The sequence below is a fragment of the Salvia miltiorrhiza genome, chromosome 4, assembly GCF_028751815.1.
Source record: "Salvia miltiorrhiza cultivar Shanhuang (shh) chromosome 4, IMPLAD_Smil_shh, whole genome shotgun sequence".
NCBI classification, from domain to species: domain Eukaryota; kingdom Viridiplantae; phylum Streptophyta; class Magnoliopsida; order Lamiales; family Lamiaceae; genus Salvia; species Salvia miltiorrhiza.
In genome coordinates, this window is record NC_080390.1 from 36,038,468 (window position 1) to 36,062,324 (window position 23,857).

The 23,857-nt window shown below is 36.3% G+C and overlaps 2 protein-coding genes and 1 pseudogene across 5 annotated transcripts; 2 read left to right on the forward strand and 1 right to left on the reverse strand.

Annotated features, from left to right (window-relative positions):
• The first annotated feature begins 4,759 nt into the window (after positions 1 to 4,759).
• LOC131023372 (UPF0496 protein At4g34320-like) lies at positions 4,760 to 5,253 on the forward strand (annotated as a pseudogene).
• Positions 5,254 to 8,192: 2,939 nt separating this feature from the next.
• LOC131021378 (methyl-CpG-binding domain-containing protein 2-like) lies at positions 8,193 to 15,160 on the forward strand. Of its 3 annotated transcripts, none has more exons than XM_057950540.1 (5): positions 8,193 to 8,445; positions 12,564 to 13,226; positions 13,650 to 13,703; positions 13,808 to 13,986; positions 14,549 to 15,160. In XM_057950540.1, exons 2-5 carry the CDS (start codon positions 12,601 to 12,603, stop codon positions 14,755 to 14,757), a joined length of 1,068 nt encoding a protein of 355 aa, XP_057806523.1. In that variant the 5' UTR covers positions 8,193 to 8,445; positions 12,564 to 12,600; the 3' UTR covers positions 14,758 to 15,160. The 3 variants fall into 3 exon arrangements, with proteins under 3 accessions (XP_057806523.1, XP_057806524.1, XP_057806525.1); XM_057950541.1 differs by having other exon boundaries at positions 8,204 to 8,445; positions 14,554 to 15,160; XM_057950542.1 differs by having other exon boundaries at positions 8,218 to 8,445; positions 12,569 to 13,226; positions 14,554 to 15,160.
• An 891-nt stretch (positions 15,161 to 16,051) lies between these two features.
• LOC131021379 (uncharacterized) lies at positions 16,052 to 19,600 on the reverse strand. Of its 2 annotated transcripts, XM_057950544.1 has the most exons (4): positions 19,510 to 19,595; positions 19,339 to 19,410; positions 17,447 to 18,004; positions 16,052 to 17,288 (listed from the first exon to the last, which is right to left on the reverse strand). In XM_057950544.1, exons 1-4 carry the CDS (start codon positions 19,510 to 19,512, stop codon positions 16,266 to 16,268), a joined length of 1,656 nt encoding a protein of 551 aa, XP_057806527.1. In that variant the 5' UTR covers positions 19,513 to 19,595; the 3' UTR covers positions 16,052 to 16,265. The 2 variants fall into 2 exon arrangements, with proteins under 2 accessions (XP_057806527.1, XP_057806526.1); XM_057950543.1 differs by having other exon boundaries at positions 19,339 to 19,600.
• Between the last annotated feature and the right edge of the window lie 4,257 nt (positions 19,601 to 23,857).

Below are 23,857 nucleotides of genomic sequence, written 5' to 3' on the forward strand. Positions count from 1 at the left end.
CTACATAGGGTATCCCGTGTAATGTAGTCCAAAAGTTAAGAGTATACTTTAAGTATCTCAAAACTCTCATAGGCACTTTCCAATGCTCATTGTTCAGATTATTAGTATAATGACTCAATTTGATCACCGAACATGGTAGGTCAGGTCGACTGCAATTTGTAATGTACATCAAACACCCGATGATCCTTGCATACTCCTCATATGAAACACGCTCACCCACATTCTTATTTAAGTGAACATTGAGTTCCAATGAGGTCTTAATTGGTGGTTTATATGCATTGAACTTCTTGAACACCTTCTCAATATAATGAAATTGTAATAAAATAATTTCGTTAGTAGTTCTTAGAATTTTCATTCCAAGAATCACGTCAGCTAACCCCATATCTTTCATGTCAAAATCTATTTTCTACATGTTTTTCGTATCAACAATTATGCAGCTATTACTGCTCATAATTAAAATATAGTATATATAAAGACACACTATAACATATCTGTCATCCGTGCTTTTGATGTAAACACATTTATCACATTTATTGATTTCGAAGCCATTTGACAACATGACATTGTAAAATTTCAAGTGTCATTGTAATGGCGCTTGCTTCAACCTATACAAAGACTTAACCAATATGTATACATTTTCTCTTGACCAAGTGCTATAAACACTTCAAGTTGCTTCATATAGATTTCTTCTTCTAGATCATCATTGAAGAATACAATTTTAACATCCATTTGGTGAATATCAAGATTGTGCAATGCAAGCAATTGCGGTAAGCACTCGAAATTTACAATCTCAAGATTGTGCAATGCAACGAGGTCGAAAGATCAGAATTTTTAATTAACAATAACTTGAACAAAATTTAACAGAGTCTTTCATTGGTAGAATGCACCAATAATGCTACTTTGGTGTTCGAGGTGATTAATTTTATGAAGTGAAAGAGTAAATGGAATACTCTTAATATCAACATCAATTAGTTAAACTTATGACTGTGTTGATTGAATTTATTTAGAGACTCTGCATTTTTGTTGAAGATTTTGTAAAACTTAGGTGAAGTGGGTGATGATGTGTGTAGTCGGTTCAAGCTATCTCAATCTCTGTATATATGAGTATTTTCTTATTGCATGTAGTTCTTGAGAAGGAGTTGGAAGGCGTAACTAACTCAATTTTGTGGAGAAATAGCTAGGAATAAAGGTTGGTGGAATTAGTTGGCTTGAGCAGGGGAAGTTTGATGTGGGGAACGATTTAGGTGGGTTAAGTTTTTACAATCTTTAGTTCAATTTTGTGATACTTAAGAAGATTGGTTGAAGAATTCTGTCAGACCTAGATAATTTTATCAGTAGGGTTAATTGTGATGTATATTTTTCTAAATGAGATTTCTTAAATATTGTTTGCGGACACATAGAAAGGTATTTATTTCGAGTCAGTTCGTTACTCTTATATGATTTTTATCCTAGGTTGGAATTGGGATTTTTATATTTGGAGGTGAGACAAATAATTACATAAACATAAGGTGTGGAAAGACGCATCAAACAACAACACCGAGAAAATTGAAATCTGATGAGAAGTAAAGAATATCTACTGCGTAGAGAAGTAGTTTTCTTTAAGAAGTGCTCTCTCTATCTCTATGATCTAGTAATGGAAAGAAAAGAAAATAAGGTATGATAAAAATAATAGTATATAACAAATTTATAAACTAATAAAAAAAAAATTGACGTCCTAGCCTCGATCCACTGCTAATCCTTGCATATGAGTAGCATGCTACTCGATTAAGGTGAAAATATGATGTTGTATTGGTCTCGTGTTGGTAGACATAAATCGCCAATGAGATTTTACATTGATGCTTCTTTCTACTCCATGAAGCTTTCATTGCATCTCGTTCGTTCGTGTTGTTTTAATGGAAATTATCGTGTTGATGAAGGTGAAAACTGAGTTTTATAAAGTCTTTTCGCAAGCTTTCTTTAAACTTGAATCCAAGTCAGATGTTAATGAAGTTATATATCGTTCAAAATTTTGATTTTGTTGTTAATAATCTATCACTATATTGTTAGGGCCTCTATAACTTTTCAACCCAACCTCTAAACTTTAGGATGATCTTTTTACTCCTTCTTTTAATCAATGAAAACTCAGAGTCAATGATTGGTCAGGTTATGTTGTTATTAATTAAGTTTGTTTTGTTTATTTAAAACAAATAGTTAGTAAATACCCTTCCGTCCACAAAAAGACAAGTACTTGGGTGCGGCTGCCGCATACACTTTTTCTCCAAGCTGATAAGTCGTTTAACCTATCTTCTTCCCCCTAAGCTAATGCAAGTTTTTTGGTTCATGGTGTCGCGGTTTTCTTCTTAGTTGAGGACAGAGAGAGCCGACAGAGGTGGGGGCAAAATTTGATAGGTGTCAAGTGGTGGCTGAGGGTGGCACCACTGCGGCAGAGGGCCAGCAAGGAGAAGCGTCTGCAGCAACGATCCCGCTTTCATGATTGCCTGCATGAACTTGCCCTTTTCTAGTAATAGCCAGTCTATCAATACAAACAGCTCCTGCTCAACCTCCGTAGATAGTGGCAGGTGGTGCGACATGAGACAATGTTCTCATCGCAGTTGAAGGAAGACAAGGCACGATGGTCGTCATCAATGCTTGGATGTGGCGTAGATTGATGACAACGTTGTTGGATGAGAAGTTTGTCCAACATCAATCTGGCATTTATCCCTTCATCTCGGTCTCTAATGACAGCGGAGAGCAAGTCCTTGAGGTGGACAATTTCTTGATTTTTTGCTTTGAGTTCCTCTTGTATTTGGAGTTGCGTATCTTCAAGCTTCATAGTTAGCAGAGACGATTGCCACAACTTATGCATGCTCTGTATATTCACACAATTATAAGTTTTATTATTAACAAATTAAATTAAGACATGCATAAAAATCAAACTTTTCATAAAATTAATAAGACTTTTCTTAATAGAAAATAAGATATTTTGTTCGTAAACAAAACTTTGTTTGAATATAATTTAGTATTTCATAAAATCAAATAAAACTTTTCTTAAATAAGACTTTCTTTAAGAGCAAACAACACTTCAAAACTTTTTAATTGAGACTTCAAAAAATCAAATAAGACTTTCCCTAAAAGCAAATAAGACATTTCTTTAGAGCAAATAAACTTTAAGATTTTTATTTATAAATAAGACTTTGTTTAAAATACAAACAAGACTTTTCATAAAACCAAATAAGACCGTTTCATAAAAGCAAATAATATTTTTCTTAAGCACAAATAACACTTTAAAACATTTTATTCATAAATGAGACTTCACTTAAATATAAATAATATTTTTGATAAATCAAATAAAGAGTTTTCTTAAGAGCAAATAGATTTTAAGATCTTATATTTGTAAATGAGACTGCTTAAATGTAATTACTACTTTTTCATAAAATCAAATAATATTTTTCTTAAGAAAGTCAAACTTTTGTTAAGAGTAAATAAGATTTTTATTCGAAAATGAGACTATTGACATCATTGGATATATAGAATTAATGTATGAAATATTATAAACTAATCTTTAGTTATAATTTGTATATGATATCAAAATTTTAGTAAATTTGTTAATAGAAATAGCGATAAAGTGAATATATCAAGGGATTCTTGGCGGCTGGTGAGATGTCATCTACATCTTCTACACAACCTCCTCTTTTTCCTAATTATCCTCAAAATTCATCACCGCCACCACTAAAACATTTCCCTCCCCCAATCCCATCTTATCCACCATTTGCCAAGCCACCACCCATGCTTCTTCTCCTTATTCTAAACTTGTAGCTTCTTCTACTTCATCATTAAATCCACCACTTCCACCTTTTACTCCACCTTGAATATCGGCTCCACATTCTTTAGATCACTAGTTAACTTTCCACTGTCTCCAACGATAGATGTTCATGTTCATCGCCTTATCTTAATAACCTTTCACCACCGCCACTACTCCGACGACGGCAACGAAAGCAAGAAGATTGGGCTTTTCAATCTTTCCAAAGACATCCTCACCGTAACAGCAAATACGTGGAGATCACCCTCGACCTGCATGACAACTTCGTGGAAGTTCACAACGTCACAACGGCAGCGCGATGGAGGACCCTGATAACACTCATGTTTCCATGGTTTTTAATGTTATTTTGATGTCAATTTTATAGGAAATTGAGTGTTGGATGATTGTTTTGTGCTTAAGTTGCTTTATCTTGTGAAATATGTTACTTGCTCGTACTTTGATGATTTTTACAGAAATATGGAGTTCGACCCCCAACTGAAATTATAGGGAAATGAGTGAATCAATATTTTTTATGGATGGGCAGGCTAGCCCCCGAGTGGATCGGGTCATGGGCGGGGTTGACCCTGCAGCAAGCACATCACAAATAATTGCGCCTCACTTTTTATAATTTTAATATGTTCATAAAAAATAATTTCTTTTTATTTATAAATATTACTCACACAATATATTATTTTTAATAGGGAAAATGTGCAGATCCACCCCTATAGTAGAGACCCCGATAGCGTATTGCTCTCTATAGTCGACATTGGATCAAATAGGCCCCCAAAGTTTTAAAAATCGAACAATTAAGCCCGTTTGACTATCCGTTGTTAGTAAATGTTAGTCAATTTTTTTTACCCCCAATTTCTTTCTTCTTCCAATTTCTACCCTCAATTTCAATTCAGCCACCGCGACATCTCCCTCTGCCTCTCTTCTCTTCCGGCGGCGACGAGGCCGTCGGACACCCCTCATTGACATGAATGCCTCCTCAACATGAATCAAGAAGTGGCGAAGGTCATTCTAGACTGCAAGAAATCTATTTGGAAGAATCAAGAGTTGTTCGATCTCGTCGAGGATTACTTCGACAACAACCTCAAAACCCTGGATTTCAGCGCCGCCCTCGAGAAATGCCTCAAGCGCGCCAGTGACAGCTAGCTGGTCATCATCCCCGCGCTCAATCAGTTTGAAGAAGAGAACCAAGCCGGGGAAATTAGGTATTCCAAAACGCTGGAGGAATTGATGAATTTCAAAGATGCAGGGGATCCATTCACCGATGAGTAGAGAAGCTGTTTCAATCTGTTTATCAGCAGCAGATGCAGATGTTAGAGAAGCTGCAGAGCAAGAAGCATAAACTGGACAAGAAGCTCAAGTACATGAACTCATGGAGGAAACTTTCGAGCATAATATTCGCAGCAACTTTTGCCGCGGTGCTAATCTGCTCGGTGGTGGCAGCGGTGGTGGCGGCGTCGGATTGAGAGAGAGGTGCGGCAGCCTCATTGTCGCCGGAAGAGAAGAGAGGCCGAGAGAGATGTCGACGGTGGTTGAATTGGAATTGGGGTAGAAATTGGAAGAAGAAAAAAATTGGAGGTAAAAAAAAATTGACTAACAATCGATTTTTAAGACTTTGGGGGCCTATTTGATCCAATGTCGACTATGGAGAGCAATACGATGTAGGGGCATCTACTATAGATGTGGATCTACACATTTTCCCTTTTTAATATACTAGCATTTGCATCATGTGCAATGCACGGAAAAATATTTTTAATTTTTATATTTATATAAAAATTAATACTAATTCGATTATTTACTTATAAATATAATAAAAAATTAATTTTAATTAAATATATTTGAATTGAATATTGATAATTAAAAACAAATAAGTTAGAATTTGATATTATGAAAAACAAAAACAAAAAAATAAGTTAAAAAAATTAAAAATAATTAAAAATATATTTATTCAAAAAAGATGAGAGATGAGAGAGAAATTATAAAACTTTAATATTTAAACAAATTTATTTTTTACATTTTAAATCAAATATTTTCATAAAATATATCATATTAAAGATTTTATCGTGATCTTTAATTTGATATGCATATTAAATATTTTATAATTAATCGAATTTCACAATGTTAGAAAGAAAGGTAACAACAAATAAGAAGTAAAGAAAATGAAAATAAAAAGAAAAATATATATTATTAAAATGCGATTATATATAAAAGAAGAAAAAGAAACCTAAAAACCCTTGAAAGCACACAAAAGCAGATTAGGGCCGAGCCTCATTAAAACCTTTCATAGAAAACCCAAAGGGAAAAACCAGAAGAGGAAAAAGAGTGCTCGTCTAAGACGAAAAACCACGACCAGAAGAGCGGAAAGGAAAGTTACTGAAACTCCGGCCTAACCATCGTCCCAGAACAATCCCGGCTCAAGCCAGTCAAAACCACAACAAAAAACATAGACACAAAAAAGACTATGGCCGGTAAGACTCCGTCGCCATAATCTAACAAAAAGAAAAATAAAGAAAACTTCAGCCGGTTATACGCCGTCGCTGAAGAATCCAAACCAACAACATAAGAATGAGACGTAGGCCGGTTAGATACCGTCGCCCACGTCCAAAAATAACCCATGTAAGAAGAGATCTTCAGCCGATTAGACGCCGTCGCCAAAGACCCCTCACTCACCCCAAACAAACGAGAAGTAGGCCGGTTATATGTCATCACCAACCTCTCCCTGATGCACCAACGATAGTGGCGAGAAAACAGCGCCACATCCAAAAAAAGCACGCCAAACCGCGACCAACAGGTGACCGGACCTAACTACCGAGAATCCTCACAAGCAAGCCACCAGCCGAACCCCGCCCTCGAAGCGCACCAAAACCAAGACCAAAAACAACCACACAACATCAATGCTTAATGCAAACACGACTGTGAGTCGCCATATCCAACGACACCGCAGCCTTGATTATATAATTTAAACATAAACCTTCTATTTTATTATAACTACAAAATTGCCATTTAATTTTAAAATTAATTTAAAATTGATTTCAAATTGGAAACTCACTTTTTAATATGACTAGCATTTGCACCCCGTGCAATGCACGAGAAATATTTTTATATTCCTAAATTTATATAAAATTGATATCAACTCAATATCATATTTATAAATATAATAAAAATTAACTTTAACCAATTAGATATATTTTATTTGAATATTGAAAAATAAAAAGATTAAAAAATTCACAATAATAAAAATTGATAAAAACAAAAAAAAATAAAAATAATTAAAACAATAGATTTATTCGAAAAAAGATGAGAGATGAGAGGGATTTTTTTTTAAATGTTAATCTTTAAATAAATATAACTTTTATATTTCAAATGAAATATTTACATAAGATATATCAAATTAAAGCTCTTATCGTGATCTTTAATTTGACATGCATATTAAATATATTATAATTAAGCGAATTCCATAATTTTAGAAAAAAATAAAACAAAGAAATAAAAAGTTAAAGAAAAAGAAAATAAACCTTTTTATAAATTATAGAATTGTAAATAAACCTTTTGTGAGTTAGTGACTTAAATACTTTAATTAGATATGGAAAAATGTGAGTGAGAGATAGTGGAATTGTGAATGGATCATTTAATTCATAATCTTCATATTAAAAATATTTTCAAATTTGCCATTGAAATCAATTTCAAATTGATTTGAAATCAATTTTAAATTGAGAACTCCCTTTTTTAATATAGTATAGATATAGATTACCTTATTTACCAATTCTATCACGTATGACTAATTTTTTTTGGTCTTTTTCTCAGTTTATTACACAATTCAATAATCGTTAGCTCATTATGCAATTCATTAATCATTATTAGGATGCGTTCTCTTTGGTTGTAAATTTATCATGAGAAAATGAAGGATAAAAAAAAAATTAACCCTTTAAATCCTTCATTTCTTTTCTCACATTTCCTACTTGACCCTTACTCATTCCTCATTTACACTACAAAGGAGGGATAATATTATCACACCATTTTTGGAGGGATAATATTATCCCTCCTTTGTAGTGTAAATGAGGAATGAGTAAGGGTCAAGTAGGAAATGTGAGAAAAGAAATGAATGATTTAAAGGGTGAAATTTTGTTTATCCTTCATTTTCCCATGATAAATTTACAACCAAAGAGAACTCACTCTTAATATTAAGGTGAAACACTTTCTTTTGTGCCCTTAGTCTCCGTCTTTGTGCCTTCAAGGGTTGATTTTTCTTTTTCTTTTATAATAAACCTCTATTTTAATAATAAATAAATAAATAAATAAAAGGTGGAACACTTTCTATATTTACAATATTTAATTATTTTTTAATATTTTAGAATTCGTGTTACTCTTTCTAATTATGTTTTGTGAACGGATATAGAGTGCAATTTTACTGTTCTAAAAGTTTTGCCTCGAAACCCAAATCTATTATGTAACGTATTGGAGTGTCTCTCTCCTCCCATCCTCTTCTCCTCTCTCACCCTCACCTCTCGAGGAGAAGAAAACCTCTGCAGAAACTTCACTCTCGAAGAGACGACTACAGACTCTCATAGGATTTTGCATTTACGAATCGCATTGGAATCATGGAGTGATCGTGTTTTTGCTGTACATAATCGGGTCAGATCTCCTCAATACCCCTCAATGTAATTCTTTAACCCCCTCTTTCACTTTCCATTTAGCTATGTAATTGCTTTTTTATGGGTTAGATGTGCGAATTTCCTAACATTTTCTTGCCCTACCTCGTGTTTCTTTCTTGCTGATCCTCTTTTTGCTTAATGCTTGATTTTTCATTAACTCAGCTGAAGATATTTGTGTTTATCAATTTAATTCTCTGTGGATCTTTTGATTCTTTTATCATGTGTTTTGGTCTGCATGTAATTCAGCTGTTCTTCCTTTCCCTTCTATAAATAGATTGATTGTGGATTTTGTTTTCCTGAATTGTACCTTCCTCTGCCTATTTTATGTGCAAAATGTAAAGAAAAATGATTTTACATGTAATTATTCTTTTGTTTAGCTCTTTATACATACATATATGTGTCGCGTGTTGTGATAGCTGTTTCGTGGTCTGGAGATGGATATATCTTTCGAGAATGTATACTCCCGAATTCTTTCTTTGCTATTGTTTGTGATGAAAGAAAAAAAACATCTTACATTTAATTCTTACTTTCGTTAGCTCTATATAATTTTTGTGTGTATGTGCGTGTATTTTGCTAGTGTGTTTGTGGTCTGCAGATGGATTTATCTTGTAACTATATATTTTGTGTTCATAATTTTGTAGCAACAGTCTTTAAGGAATGATGGTATATGCTGCACGGATTCGATTTGCATTTTTCTGTGTAGGGGTTAATTATGTTAATTGAACTAGAATTCTATTGAGTCCTCATCTTCTACTGGTGGTTATTTTGCCATGTAGTATTGCTGCTGCTTTGAGTTTGCTATATTATGATAAGCTTATGCTTTTATATAAAGAACAAGGTCTTGCAGCTTGAAAGATGTATGCTGATGCATATTGATCTTTCCTAAGGCAAAAAGTGTTGGCATCTCCGGTATTGGAAAACAAAATAAAAATTATTTGTTTGTGTATCATGAATGCTTATTTATTGGCAAAAATCTGGTACAAGAATTTGGTATAAACAAAATTGATGATTTATGACAATGCTATGGTACATATTTTTAAGTAACTTTGGTGTTATCGAGAAAAAATAGGTGAATGCTCCATTGATCCTAGGCCTTCTATTTTCATGTTTTTGGTGTTATATCATATATGAGGTCCATATCTCCTTTCTTTTGAAGGTGAACTCAAGAATCTGCACCATCTCTTCTTCTACGTAATTTCTTATGCCCGTTTATGATGCCAGTAGAGTTCATATTTTTATTGAAAAGGGAAGGTTTTCATGTTTGCCATCCTTGAAACATTTCTATGGGAACCATAATTAGTGGCTTACTTATGGCAATGGACGTTGTTAATTCTGTTATTTTTTTCCCTTTAAATGCTCTATGGTTGAATGCTGTAACATTATTTTTTTCCTTGCCCGAGTGAAATAACTAGTGTAGGAAGGCGAATGATTTATCTGTATATGTGTTTATTAGTGAATCTATTGTCTGTACTGGTAGTCTAACAGCTTAATTTAAGTTCATCTTACTTTATTGGTGTAATTATTTCTTTGTTTATACTCCCTCCGTCCCACCGAAAATAGTGCGTATTCCTTTTTGGGCTGTCCCACTGAAAGTGGTGCATTTCCTTTTTTGGTAATAATTTTACACTACAAATAATGTGGCCCCACACACATATACACACCTTTACACTACAATCTTATTCTCCTTAAATCCCGTGCCCAAAAGAAGTGCACCACTTTCGGTGGGACGGAGGGAGTACTTTATATGAGTGAGCATGATAGCATGCCATGCATTTGTATAGTATGTGAACATGTACGTACATGCATTTTATGCAGTTTATTTGGTTCAGCTGAAGTTGCAAAAAACTACTACATAATTTTAGATCTGATTTTCCATTCTTCATACTTTCCTGTCCTTTGGTTGCACCACTCATATTTTTTACTCCATATACACTAAGGGGGCGTTTACTTTGCATGATTGATAAGATACATGATTGATGATTGAGTATTTTTATCCTCAAGAGTAGGATTTCTCCAATCCCACCCTTTCAATGGGATAAGACTCAAGCAAAACTAGCTTAAATGATAGAAATAATCAATGGCCTTGGGATATCCCAAAGTTTCAATCCATCTAAGTAAACAATGGATTAGCCTTACTATTTTTATCTATCAAGGCTAATCCTTCAAGGTAAGTGCCCCCTAATGAAATAATAGTGTCAGGATAAGAATAATTTGCAGTCTTTTGTTCGGAAACTATGTCTGCTTTTAACATTTCGTTTACAAAGAATAGAATTCCTGTCAGTCTTATCTCCTGCCACATTTATGTGCATATTCGTGTGGATGGAAATATATGCTACCATCTGAGATAGAAAGGATGATAGTGCGACTGTTTGCATATTCAGTTATATTAAGTAATTCCAACACCACTTTCAAAAAAAGTTGCAATTATAACATTTCCAAAACTTTTCAGCAAAGTCTGTCCAACGTGTACCCTATAATAATTCTGTTGTACTGATGGAACAACGTCATTTTACTGATGGAACAACGTCATTTTACTGAAAAAGTTTGGGGTGTTATAATTGCCAAAAAAAGTAATAGTGTCGTAATTACAATGTTATGAAAGTGGTGCCGAAAGCAAATGGTATGTTATTTCCAGAAATTAACCCTTATATATATGTGTATGTGTGTGTGTGTGTAATGTTCATTGCGTATGCATCAATTTATTTTAATGTCTGTGGAACTAAAGGAATGAGAATGTTACACCGAGTCCAGGATTTCTTGCGGACTAATCTTAGTAAAGAATTTTTCAAATTTATAAAGTCTGATTCTCAAATTTGGTTGACATTCTTTAATTCATGTAGTCATAACTAGTATGTGAATATGACCACTAGGCATAAAGAGCGATTTTACTCACTTAATCATGCATTCATGCTATTGTAGTTTGTGACGTTTAGGGGATAATATCAATTAACTATCTAATTGGTCCCTAGTCGTTGTTTTCTTATCTAAAAGGATCATGGTTTGATATGATAAGAGATTCTAGTTTCCATCTCTCAGTTGCACTCATTTATTCATTGTATCAAACAGATTTGTGAATTTTAGTTGGTTATGCATGTAACATGTATATGAACTTACAGATAGATGCTAAGGATTTATGAAATTGGAGGAGTACCTGTATATGATATTTGCCAAACTTTTCAGCGTGACCCTACTCTATATGGAAATATATGAACTTAGAGGGCTTGTTATCTCATAAGTCATCGCTCAAGCCTGTGAAACTGGTTCATAGGTTTCAACTGTAAATATGATGTCACTTGCATATTTTGTCGACTGATAAGCCATATCACATAGCTATGAATGTCACGATGCTATTCTATACGTATGAACATCTTATCAGTCCTAATGCAAGCCTGTTAAACTATTTCATGATATTAAAGTTTAAACAAAAGTATGAATACAGTGGTCATATGTCAATGCTTGTAAAACAATAGAACAAAATTTTGTGATTATCTGATTTTAACTACACGTACAACTTGTGATTTCCTTTATGTTTTAACCTTTTGTTATTCAATGGTTTCTTTTGCTTCTGTCAGCATCTTGCCTGCATCTTTGTTTCCTTAATTTTGCAGAGTAATATATTAGCGTCATCTGCAAGATTATGCTCCTTTAATTGCTTCATTTTGTTCATCTTCTACTATAATATAGTTGGTTTCATAAATTGTTTAATACTCCCTCCGTCCCATTAGTAATGTCCCATTACTTTTGGGCACGGAGATTAAGAAAAAGTGTAGTTAGTGTATAAAGTGAGTTGGTGGAAAATATTTAAGGATTATTTTCAGTGAGTTGGTGTATAAAGTGAGTTGGGCCCACTATTAATAATATTTTAAATAGTTAATTTTTTACTAAAAAGGGTATGGGACATTACTAGTGGGACATCTCAATATAGTAATTGGGACATTACTAATGGGATGGAGGGAGTAGTTTTTAATGTGGAATGTGTTTCTTCTGTAGTGGTAGTTATTGGAGATGTTCCTAGGATTAAAGATTCCACATGCCATGCTCAACTTCTACTAGATTAGGTCATTGAGATTTTTGGATGTTTTTATAAACTTATTAGGTATGATTTGATGATCATATTGTTGCAGATCAGGTGGTGAGGAGATAGAGCTGAAGGAGAGAGCGATGGAGCCACATTCATTAAAACTTACAATCAAATTAAAAAGTGAAAAATCTGTCAACAACTCTTTGACTACTGCTGATCACCTGAGTAATGTGGGTGAGAAGTCCGGTGCCATAAATAGTTATCGTCCAGGCAGTCTGGCTGCCAATTCTCAAGATCCAGTTGACTTTAGTTCTGCAGGAGGGTTAGAAAATCATAGCAGGAAAAATGAAGAAAACCCATCTGAAATTTCTCAATACCAATTGGTGCTTTATAATCCTACTGCTAATGGGTCTGGTGAAGCTGAGATCCCAGATCCCATTAGTGATCGACCATCTTCTCAAAGGCAAAATCAGAAAGCTCTATCTGTAGGGGCTTTCACTGTTCAGTGCGCAAACTGTTTCAAATGGAGGCTCATTCCAACACAGGAGAAGTATGAAGATATACGGGAGCATATTATGGAACAACCTTTCGTCTGTGAAGCAGGTAGGGAATGGCGGCCTGACATATCATGTGATGATCCACCTGATCTAGTGCAGGATGGCAGTAGGCTTTGGGCAATTGATAAACCTAGTATCGCTAGACCTCCTCCTGGTTGGCAGCGACTTCTAAAATTCAGAGGTGAAGGGAGCAGCAAGTTTGCAGATGTGTATGTATTCTATTTCACACAGTCTATTATTTTAAATTTGTTTGTCTGCCTGCCCTAAGTAACTGTAATACTTTGATCAGTTCAATGAAAGCCTGAAATAATGCCTAACTGAGTCTGAGTGTACTAAATATCCTGGATGTTAATGATTATTGCAAGAACAATTCGGACTCCTAGTGATTTCTTTATGTCATAGTTAAAGGTTGTAAAACACATGCCCTTTGTCTTTTAATTTGCCTAGAATTTTCGAAAATAAGGAGAAATCAAAATGCTACTTGAATAAAGTGGATCTTGACAGAGAAGCTTGATTTTTGTATCTATTTATTTGCTGCATCAGTTGTTTTGATAAATAGTAATTGATGTAGTGTTCATGCTTATGGTAAACAAGTGATACCCATCTGATTTTACTTTTATGATTCTTTGCAGTTATTATGTTGCACCGTCAGGCAAGAGACTTCGTTCAATGGTGGAAGTTCAGAGGTATGGTATTTCTGAGGTATCAATAGCTTTGTTGTGTATCACTGGAATTGTTGACAATTTTCCTCACATTTCATTGTCTGATTTACGATGCATTAAATGTCAAGGTACCTTGAGGAGCACCCAGAGTACAAAGAGCAAGGTGTTAGATTGTCACAATTTTCCTTTCAAATCCCTAGACCTTTGCAAGAAAACTATGTGCGGAAGCGTCCTAATCCTGCTCGTGCTGCACCTACAAGTGATGCTGATGATCTTGGGATGTTAAGATTTCCTCATCCTTCAGAAGGTGACTTGAAACTTTACTTTTACTTATATGGACATCAGTTATGGGATACTTTAGTTATTTTATTTTTTTGGTCTTTTTTTTGGAGTGGAGATCCTTTGGGGTTATCTTAAACAGTCTTTGTTAAAAAATCTGAATCAGTATCGTATTCTGATAACTGTCTTTGGCCTACAAATATATAATTTTAGTTTGGATGTTTACTTGACCAATTGAGTTTCCAGTTTCTTGCAGTTAGACAATCTTGAACTTGCATAAACTGTATAACACTTCCATTCGAGTCCCGAAGACACTTGTGCATGGCAAGTGACTGTAATATGAATTTATTTTCCTTGAGCAGTCTAGAATCTTCTAAATATTTTTACTCGCTAAGGTATGGTTTTGGACCATGATTCCCTGTACATCATATTTGTCCTTCAAGCGTACTTGACTATAACTTGGTTAAGAAACCACCCCTTAGGTTGGAAAAAATTACTTGCGCTTATTTCCAACTTGTGATTCTTAAAACTGGATTCTACATATTTGACTATGTCAGATGTAAGTTGATACCATTCTGTTTATGCTGCAGTTCAGCCCATATCATGGGTAAGACCTGATGTGGACACAGACTTGCAGCTCAGCAGGCCGGGCCCTTCGATTGACTTTTCAGAGTCACCTGATCTGAAGCCCGAAACTCAATCAGCAAAGAAGAAGAAAACAAAATCCAGAAAGTGGGTGGATGGTGAGTTAGTTCATAGCCCGATAACTTTCAAAATGAGGGAGCCCGATCAGCTCTGATCGGACTCATGATGACATCATGTTCAACACCTTCTCACCTTACTCGCTTTCTAAGGTATGCAAGTGCTACTGATGTTCGGGAAGAGGCGTACTTTGCAATTTTGTACTGGCTAGTCGGATGTAGATTGTATAAACAAATAAGTCAATATTTCTATAAAAATGTAACCTGTATTATTGTAAGGTAGATTGTAGAATGTTAGCCCCCCCTAGCGCGGATCTGACATGGGGGCTGCTTTATTGAACTTTCGCTAAATATGTGCAAGTTCGGATTTCATAAAACAATTTTATTGATTTGTTTGTTAGGAAAGAAAATAGTGTTGAGCTAAATACATAGCTCGCAATTCTTGTATACATATTTGGAGAAGTGTTTTCAGCAGATTATATATGTACTTGATTCAACTTCTGTTTTGTTTTGTATTCTCTTGCCCGAAAAGTTTGTCTACTTTTTTTTGTAGTTCGCTGCGAATCATTTTCATTGGTAAATGTAGGATTATAAATAAATCAAGCTATTAGCGAGCTATAATATGGATATGGACGCGATAAAAGCTCCTTAGAGCTTTTCTAGTGAAGTTTATTAGCTCGTGAACAAATTTATTAAAAAGTTGACTTGAAAATATAAAATTATTAATTATATGTAACTTATATTTGTTCATTAATAAATAAGTCTCTAACTAATTTTATATTTTGTTATTATAAAATTAATGAATATAATATTTTATTATGGATAAAATAAAATAATTATTAATATAAACACATCTAAATTTAGAAAGCTCTTAGGCTCAATTAAGCTCAAATAAACTCTTGCATTTCAAAATACTCATATAAATAAAACTTGAGGCTTGATTCGATAATAAAAAAAATCATATCTGAATCAAAATTGCGTTGCGCTAGATGCACAACTAGCTTTTGTCTGAATCAAAACCTCCCTACTTGAGATCAATGTTATAAGAGCATCCACATTAGACTAACTCACCGCCGGCTCGAGTCAGCCTTAGCGATGAGTCAGTTGATGCTTGACTCATAACATTTTTATGTGTGGCGCATGCAGTACAAGCGCCTCAAGTCAGCTTGGCCGATGAGTCGACTGATGCAGCATACGAGTGACTCATCCCAATTAATTCATATGAGTTAACATGATGAGCCAACTCAATGCAGCATTTGACTCATAAGTGAATCCAGAGCATGGATGAACCAAGTACCGACACAACCAATGTGGATGATTTAAGACGCAAAAACCTAATCTTAATACACTAGTGTGAAGAACTAATTTTTTCAAATAGAAGACATGCGCCAGTTTTAATGATAATGAAAATCCCTTCTCTCATATTTTCTAAAGTACAAGAACCTCATCTTCATACAAAAAAAAAAAAAAAAAACCACGCACGAGTACATGTCGACAACATAGAATCGGATCAACCTATACAACATTATGAGCATAAATCCATTATATACACCTCCAAAAATCAAGCATTTAGCAAATATGTGAACTTTGATAGAACAATGATACCTTAGGTATCACATATGACGAGGGAAGAGAGGAGGTGGTCTGCAGCTCCACTGATGGTGGCACCCTTGCTTTTAACATGCAGCAAGTACTTGAGGGCTCTCTCCGTAACAACCTCACCCGGGATCATCACCGGAATCCCAGGTGGATAAGGACATATCAGCTCCCCACATATTTTACCTAGACTATCCTCAAGGCTTACTTTTCGTTTACGAGCAAAAAAGGCATCTCTTGGACTCAAAACCACGTTGAAGTCATCGAAGGGTGCTAAAGTTGTGAAGTTGATCTCTCTTTCTTCATCCAAGGTGAGAGAGCAAGTTGCTGATAGATACTCCAATCCTGACAAAAGTCTCAAAGTATGCTCCCTTTTGGTTCCAAGGTTAAACGCTAATGTAATAGACTGTGTTCCAACAAGTTCGGGAACCACCCCGAAGGTCCTGTATAAGATATCATCAGCTTCAAACCCTGAAAGATCAAGTTTCTGCATGCCTACAGTGAGTCGTAAAGGATCAATAGCAGGAGCTGTAGGGAAGTTCGCGGTGTCAAAGAGTGAGATTCTGGGGATTTCTTTGATCATACATCTTGTTTCCACAGCTAGTTCGATAGCTTCATTGAAAATGGTTCCCTGGTTATCACTTAGTTGAGCTGTAGCAGCATCTAATGACGCTAACAACAGATAACTTGGGCTGCTGCTTTGAAGCATTTGAAGGCACCTGCAGATCCTCTCCCTGTCAATAAGATTACTGGAAAGATGCAGCATCGATGACTGTGTAAGAGAGCACAGTACTTTGTGAGTCGATTGCACGACAATATCAGCCCCTTGAGCAAGAGCTGAGACTGGCAGCTGTGGGTGGAAGCCAAAGTGAGCCCCGTGAGCCTCATCAACAATTACAGGGATCTCATTCTTTTGACAGAGCTCAGAAATCGCACCAATGTCACTGCATACACCATGATAACTAGGTGATACGACAAAAACGGCAGCTGGTTTGAGACCTTCCATCTCTAGTTCTTTGATGGCTTCCTCTACCTGTTATAACATTGATCTAAAATTAACAGAAAACTAATGGAGATGATTTATTCTTGGGGAAGGCAAACATTCATTACTCATAAATCAGAGATGTACAATAGAAAAACTCTAAACTTGAAACACTTTTACCACAATTATAAATGCTATGTTGCTCTTGCCTGCGAAGGAGTAATGCCACCGGCTATGTCCCATTCAGGGTCATATTCGGGAACAATGTACTTGGGTACCACGCTGGATAGTACCATGGCAGATATTGCTGAGATATGAGAGTTTCGTGGGAGAATGAGAACATCTCCAGGCAAACAAGTTGCCATTATCGCTGCCTGGACCCCACATGTACTTCCACCAACAAGAAACCACGTCTCTGATGCTCCGAAAAGTGCAGCTGCCTGTTTTTGTGCTTGCAAAATAGGTCCCTCAGGAGCAAAAAGATTGTCAAGCTCTGGAAGTTCTGGCAAGTCATGCAGAAACGGTCTTGCACCAATTAGTCGGGTCAATGATGAAGGAGCTGCTTGTCCTCTGTTATGTCCAGGAAAGTGAAAACTGGCTGCATTTTCCTCCACTGAAGCTTTCAATGCACTAACCAAAGGAGGCAATCTGTATTCCTTGAGCTTTTGAGAATCATTCTCAACCAAGTTATCAGTTGGGTCAAGTTCTAAGATCCCACTATGTCCCTTGTTTTCTTTCTTGTTCCCTAATGCTAGACAGAAAGTTTGCTGAAAAATTCATATGGATTAATAGAGACTACCATTACTGAATCTTCGGATTCAATGATATATCTGCTCGACTAGTTACAGAAATCAGGAAAGACACAGTTAAAACACAAGTAACAGAATCATCAGATGAACCCTTCCTAGAAGCGATGGCTCCTTCGATTTAAACAAACAATTATCATGTCAAGCACCATTCAGTTAGTCCGCTCAAATTATCATTATCATGCCATGTCTGACCTTTTCACGACAACTCATTATGCCTTCAACAGAAAAAATAGTTGAATCTCTTCAAGTTACAGATTCAAGTATGTCATCTTTAACCTACATTTATCAGTGAACTCATGCTTCTTGCAGTCTGCGATAAACAAACCACTCATTTCTGATATCATTCACAGAAAAATTTAAGCAAATCTGCTATATAGTGCCAAGACTTATTGTTGGTGACAGCCTAATGCACAGTTTGATAACAAACCAAAATATTTGGACTGAAGTGAGGATATATCACATTCTTTAATGAGCATCGAGCCCGCCAAAGTAACATTAGTAATAACTTCAAGTTCCTCGCCCGACTGATTTGTTCTCATTGAGTTTTGAGATACAACAGAATTGCAATTATATGACCCAAACAAACTCTGGATATGTAAATTGAATCAATTACTCCATTACAGGAACACCTCCTTTCAACTGACAAAGCTCCCTTTTTCTCCAGTTATGATATGCTATTAAAATGGCTTGATACACGCCAACAAATTTGGGAATTTTCCATATTTTGTTGTCTCTTTTAAGATTGTATTCGAGCCATTTTTCAAGATATTTGGAAAGAATTGACAAACATTTCAATTAACCTACAAAATTCATTCTTAAAATTCCAATTAACGTGAAAAAAGTGTCAGTAATAAAGCATGTAATGCTTTCATGCTTATAAATATCTACTTGCACGGTGCCAAAACAAGTCATCTTATCCACTAAGAACATACAAACACAGAGACACATGTATATCAGTATATGTATACATTAGCATATATATCTATTTTAAGTACTGACTCAAAATTAGTGTAACTAATTTGCACATGTATGAAATAACCAAAGCTTTTGACTGTAAATTTCCAAATTTGCAGGTAACCGCATAGAAGAAGTTATCCACACTCCACCGTCTGTCCACAATTTGACGACTTTATCTCTTCATCGCGATAACAGGACCCATAAAAACTGAATTTTTAGAAATAAAATGCTATGTACTTCACCAAAAGAGAAGATAATCAAATTATTATTCCTACGAATATATATTCGAAAATTCATTCTCATAGAAAGGAAAACATTCAAGCTGAGGAACCTACCTGCGAAATACAAGCTCTTGGAGTTGTGCTGAGTGTGAAACCCCAGTTAGCGCGATTACTCACGCTCAAGCTCTGCATATACGAGTATGATATGGTAAGGGAATCTAACTCCGGGTGTGTGTGAGAGAGAGAATGAGAAATGATGGATTCAAAATTTGGCAATAGACTCACCATATCCAGAAGGAGAGAAGAGTCTGTAAAAACTTCTATTTATGTCAAATAGTACGTTTTGTAGGATTAATATAAACTTCTTTTTCATCACAAACTAGTACGACCATTCATGTCATCAGGGACACCATTCATCTTTACCGTTCATCAGTGAAAAGGGAAAAAAGACGAAGACGGATAATGTCATCAGGGACACCATTCATCTTTACCGTGCTACACAGCTCCAGAAAATGCGCCAGGTGCGCATTAGGGTCTTCGATCGCCTGTCCACCATATTGGCTCTGTTGGACCATCGTGATCAGACCCGTTTTCAGCTCAAAGTTGTTGACGTTCACTCTTGGGGGTTCCTGGTACACATATTGTGGTATGAACGCTTTATTGATAGCTGGTTGTTTCTGAGCCTCTCTCGTCTCCTGTGCATCAAGCAGCTTCTTCAACTGCTCTTGCAGCTCTCGAATTTGGATTTGTTCTGGAGTAGCCATCGTTTCTGTCTCAACTTGATCGTTCTGCTTCTTTAGATTGCGCAAGGTCTTGTTGATTTCAGGGTCAAACTCAAAGAGAGGATTCCCGTGAGATCTTGTGTGCATATGCAACCTACAGAAACACAACTTATAAAAGTTAGAAAATAAAAATAAAAACAAAGAAAACTTGCAGTACTATAAAGTCCTATTGGAAATATTAAAGCAAAATCTAAACAGTCCCCGGCAACGGCGCCAAAAAGTTGATCACTATTTTATTAGCAACAAATTACCGCAACTAACACGGTGTAATCGTAGTATAAACAGCAATCGGATATCGTATCCACAGGGACTGTAAGACGAAATCACTCTATCTATTTCCTACACAGACTCTCACAATATGCAAGTAAAACGATTATGAAGGTGAATATTGAACTAAGATTAACTAAATAAAACTAAAGAGCATAAAAACTATGATAATTAACTCAAATATAAAGAAAGCTCTGACCCTAGGGATGTACTTTCACTAATCAACTACATGCATTTAACCTATTGATTCAATTACCAATTTTAATCCAACCCTGATGAAAGATCACTATATTATTCACAAGCGTCTCTAACGACCACCTATGAACGTAGATTAATTAATCCCTTTTCGCATTCAAGACTCCAAGGAATAAATTAACTCCAAATAGCACATAAAGAATAGCTTCCTATAGCTTCACCTATCGCATTCAAGACTCAAGGCTAACACTATATCATGCATTCCTGAATCGGCTGAACAATTATCGCATTCAAGACTCAAACTGAACAGCTAAACATGTAAATCATTGATCAGATTCACAAGAGAACAGGCACCAGGAATCATGAATCACAAGTTGGAGGGCAAATTGATATCAATAAATCAAAAACACATAATCAATCAGTTATATACAAACCCTAGGTTCAGATTAAAAGACTAGCCAGACATAATAAAATCAAACATAAATATAATTAAATTGAACGCAATTGTAAAAACAAATTGTATAAAACCGAATTAAAACGATTGTAGCGACTTGAATCTTCAATCTTGATCCAAGCCTTGAAAACTGGAAAGCTAAAAAGTTCTAAAGCTATAAAACTGAGAAAATAAAGTTGGGAACTGAAAAACTAAAGCTGGGAACCCTAGATAGGTCAAAAGAGGACCTATTTATAGTCTTAGGGTGAAAAACCAAGTTCTAAACCGAAAATAACTTGAAAAAACGTAAAAACGCGGAAGGGAAATAAAACACGCCTCAAAACGGCGACCCGTTCGGCGGTCGCCGAACTGGTCGCCGAATTCAGGCCAAATCCTTCATGAAAACGGCGACCGCCGTTTTTTCCACCGAAGGCCAATTTCCATCCAGGTAATTCGGCGACCTGGCCGGCGATCGCCGTCTTGGTCGCCGTTTTCACCCTTTAAATCACCAAAATTCGGCGGTCAACGCCCTTTGACCGCCGAGTTGCTCCTTTTTCGTCCCGACTCCAGAATTTTCGTCTTTTCTCGATTTTTGGGCTCGATTCTCTCAAAACTCTTCTCTTCAACATGTTCCTTACACTCCATGCTCCAATATCACTCAATTCTGCATCCAAACAGTCAAAACTACACCCAACCGTGAAATCACGAAATAATAGTCAATAAACTCTAAACGATAATGAAACGGGTGTAAAATCGACTTAAACTACAGAATATAAACCATAAAAACCATGCAAAATGAGTGTTTATCAACTCCCCCAAACTTAAGATGTTGCTCGTCCTCGAACAACGAGAAGAACAATACAATAAACACGAATGGGTAAGATGATTGGATCATCGATGCCTCAGAAAAAATAAAACTTTTGAATTCCCTCAAATTCTCAACACATGAACACAATAATCACCAACAAGCATAATCAATGGCAAATTCAACCTCGACATTCCAACAATTGACTCTCAAGATAAAAGTGTTTCGCTCAACTCTCAATTGATGGAAAAAGACGTGTATCACTCATCGAAACTCATGAAATGCAGATTACTTACCATATGCTTGCCAATTGTCTCAAAGTCTCCATCGCTAAAAGTGTGTCAAGGGTAAGATCACATAGGTCTTAAATTTGGGTTCTAATGTAGGGACATTGGATTAGGTAGGGAAATTTGGCTAAGTGACTCAAATTAAATTGCTCTCACCAACCTTATGACTTCACCATTCAAGCATGGAATAAATTCCATCTTCCACCTAACAACATCTCCATAATCATCACAAACCAAGGGATATAATCATCATAAATCAAACTAGACATTCTTTTATGCTCTCGTTTTTCTCATAACAACAAAGTCGACTATCCATGAATTTTTCAATTATCACTCGACTTTCTCAATCAACTTTCATCAAAATTTTCTTCTTTTTCTCTTTTTTTTTCTTTTTTCTAGAGCTTATAAGAATGACTAGAATCATGTTTCACCCTCATTTCAATCAACCCACAATCAATATCACACGACGATCCCCATATACTCCATCACCCCCTATCATCCGGTTAATGAATCAAAGCTTAAAAAGGCTCAAACACGGTTAACAAGGGAATAATGTTTTCAGGACAGTGTTTGGGATATAACGTGGCTTACGAAAAATGGCCTAAGATCATTTCAAACTCTTGAACACAACAAGCAACCTCGACCAAGACTCATGGCAAGTTCTAGAAGCGCACTACATGTATGACAACACTCAAAAACAAAGAACAAACTGCAAATATGGGCAATTAAGGCTCAATTCCTCACTAGCTTGTTCAACGTCAAAAGTCAAGGCAAAATCTACTCATCAATCACACACATCGGTTCAAATCATGTCATCATATCAAGAAAAATTGAGAATTACCTTCTTTTTCGCAGAAATCGTCACAGGCACCTTACCAATCAACTAAATGAAGCAACAACCATTCAAATAGCACAGAAACTATGGAGTAAGTCTGAGAGATTATATCAATTTTAGTTACATGCCCACGAATGAAAAACTAAGAAAAACTCCTCAAAACATCAAAAAGATCAAAAATATGCTAGGCTAAAAATGCAAACCATAACTAATCTCCATCCCCCTCCCCCAAACTTATTAAGGAGCGTATGCTCGAAAATAAGTTTGGAGGGAAAAATAGATAAAAGTTATGGTTAGCATACTTACAAATCACTCAAGATGGCGGTCCTCCCTGTCGCCTCTGGAACTCCTGAAACTGTCGTAGGAGTTCCTCCTGCATAGCCATCTGCCTCGCATATTCTTGCTGCTGTCTCGCCATCTCAGCCCGCTGCCACGCCTCAAAGGTCGCCTGCCGGTTGAACTCCTCCCGGGCGTATGTCTCAAAAGCGCCATAATGAGCAAATTGCTCGCGCTGATATGCATCCATCGCTTGCTGCTGCAGGCGAACCGCTGTGACGTCAGTGCGCATCACCGTGAGCTGCGCCTCCTGTTGCTCGACGAAGCCCTGCAACCGCTGCATCCGATCGGTGAGGTCAGTCACATCAAAATGGGCTCCCGGTCCCCATTGTTCTCCTGCTGCTTCTGCCGCGGGCTCCTCCTGCTCCTCTTCCTCCTCATGCACCTGCTCCTGCTGAAGGACCTGCTCACCAACCCGCTGTCCTGCAATAACCCTCAAATGGGCGTCAGTGTTCATTAGCCAATTTTGCGTCTCAAAGCGTCCGCCCACTCGGGTGAGAGGCGGGTTCGGCAGGGGGAAGTGGTCTCCATCACTTTGCACCAGCTTGAACGGGGGCTGGGCGCTCGTCAAGAATCGCATGTGGACCAATCGGCGACCGTTGAGTAGCGTATCACCTGCCAACGCATCCCATTGAGCAACGGCGGGACAAATACGTCGGGCAAGGGGTGTAAGCATCCCTCCAATTGTAATCA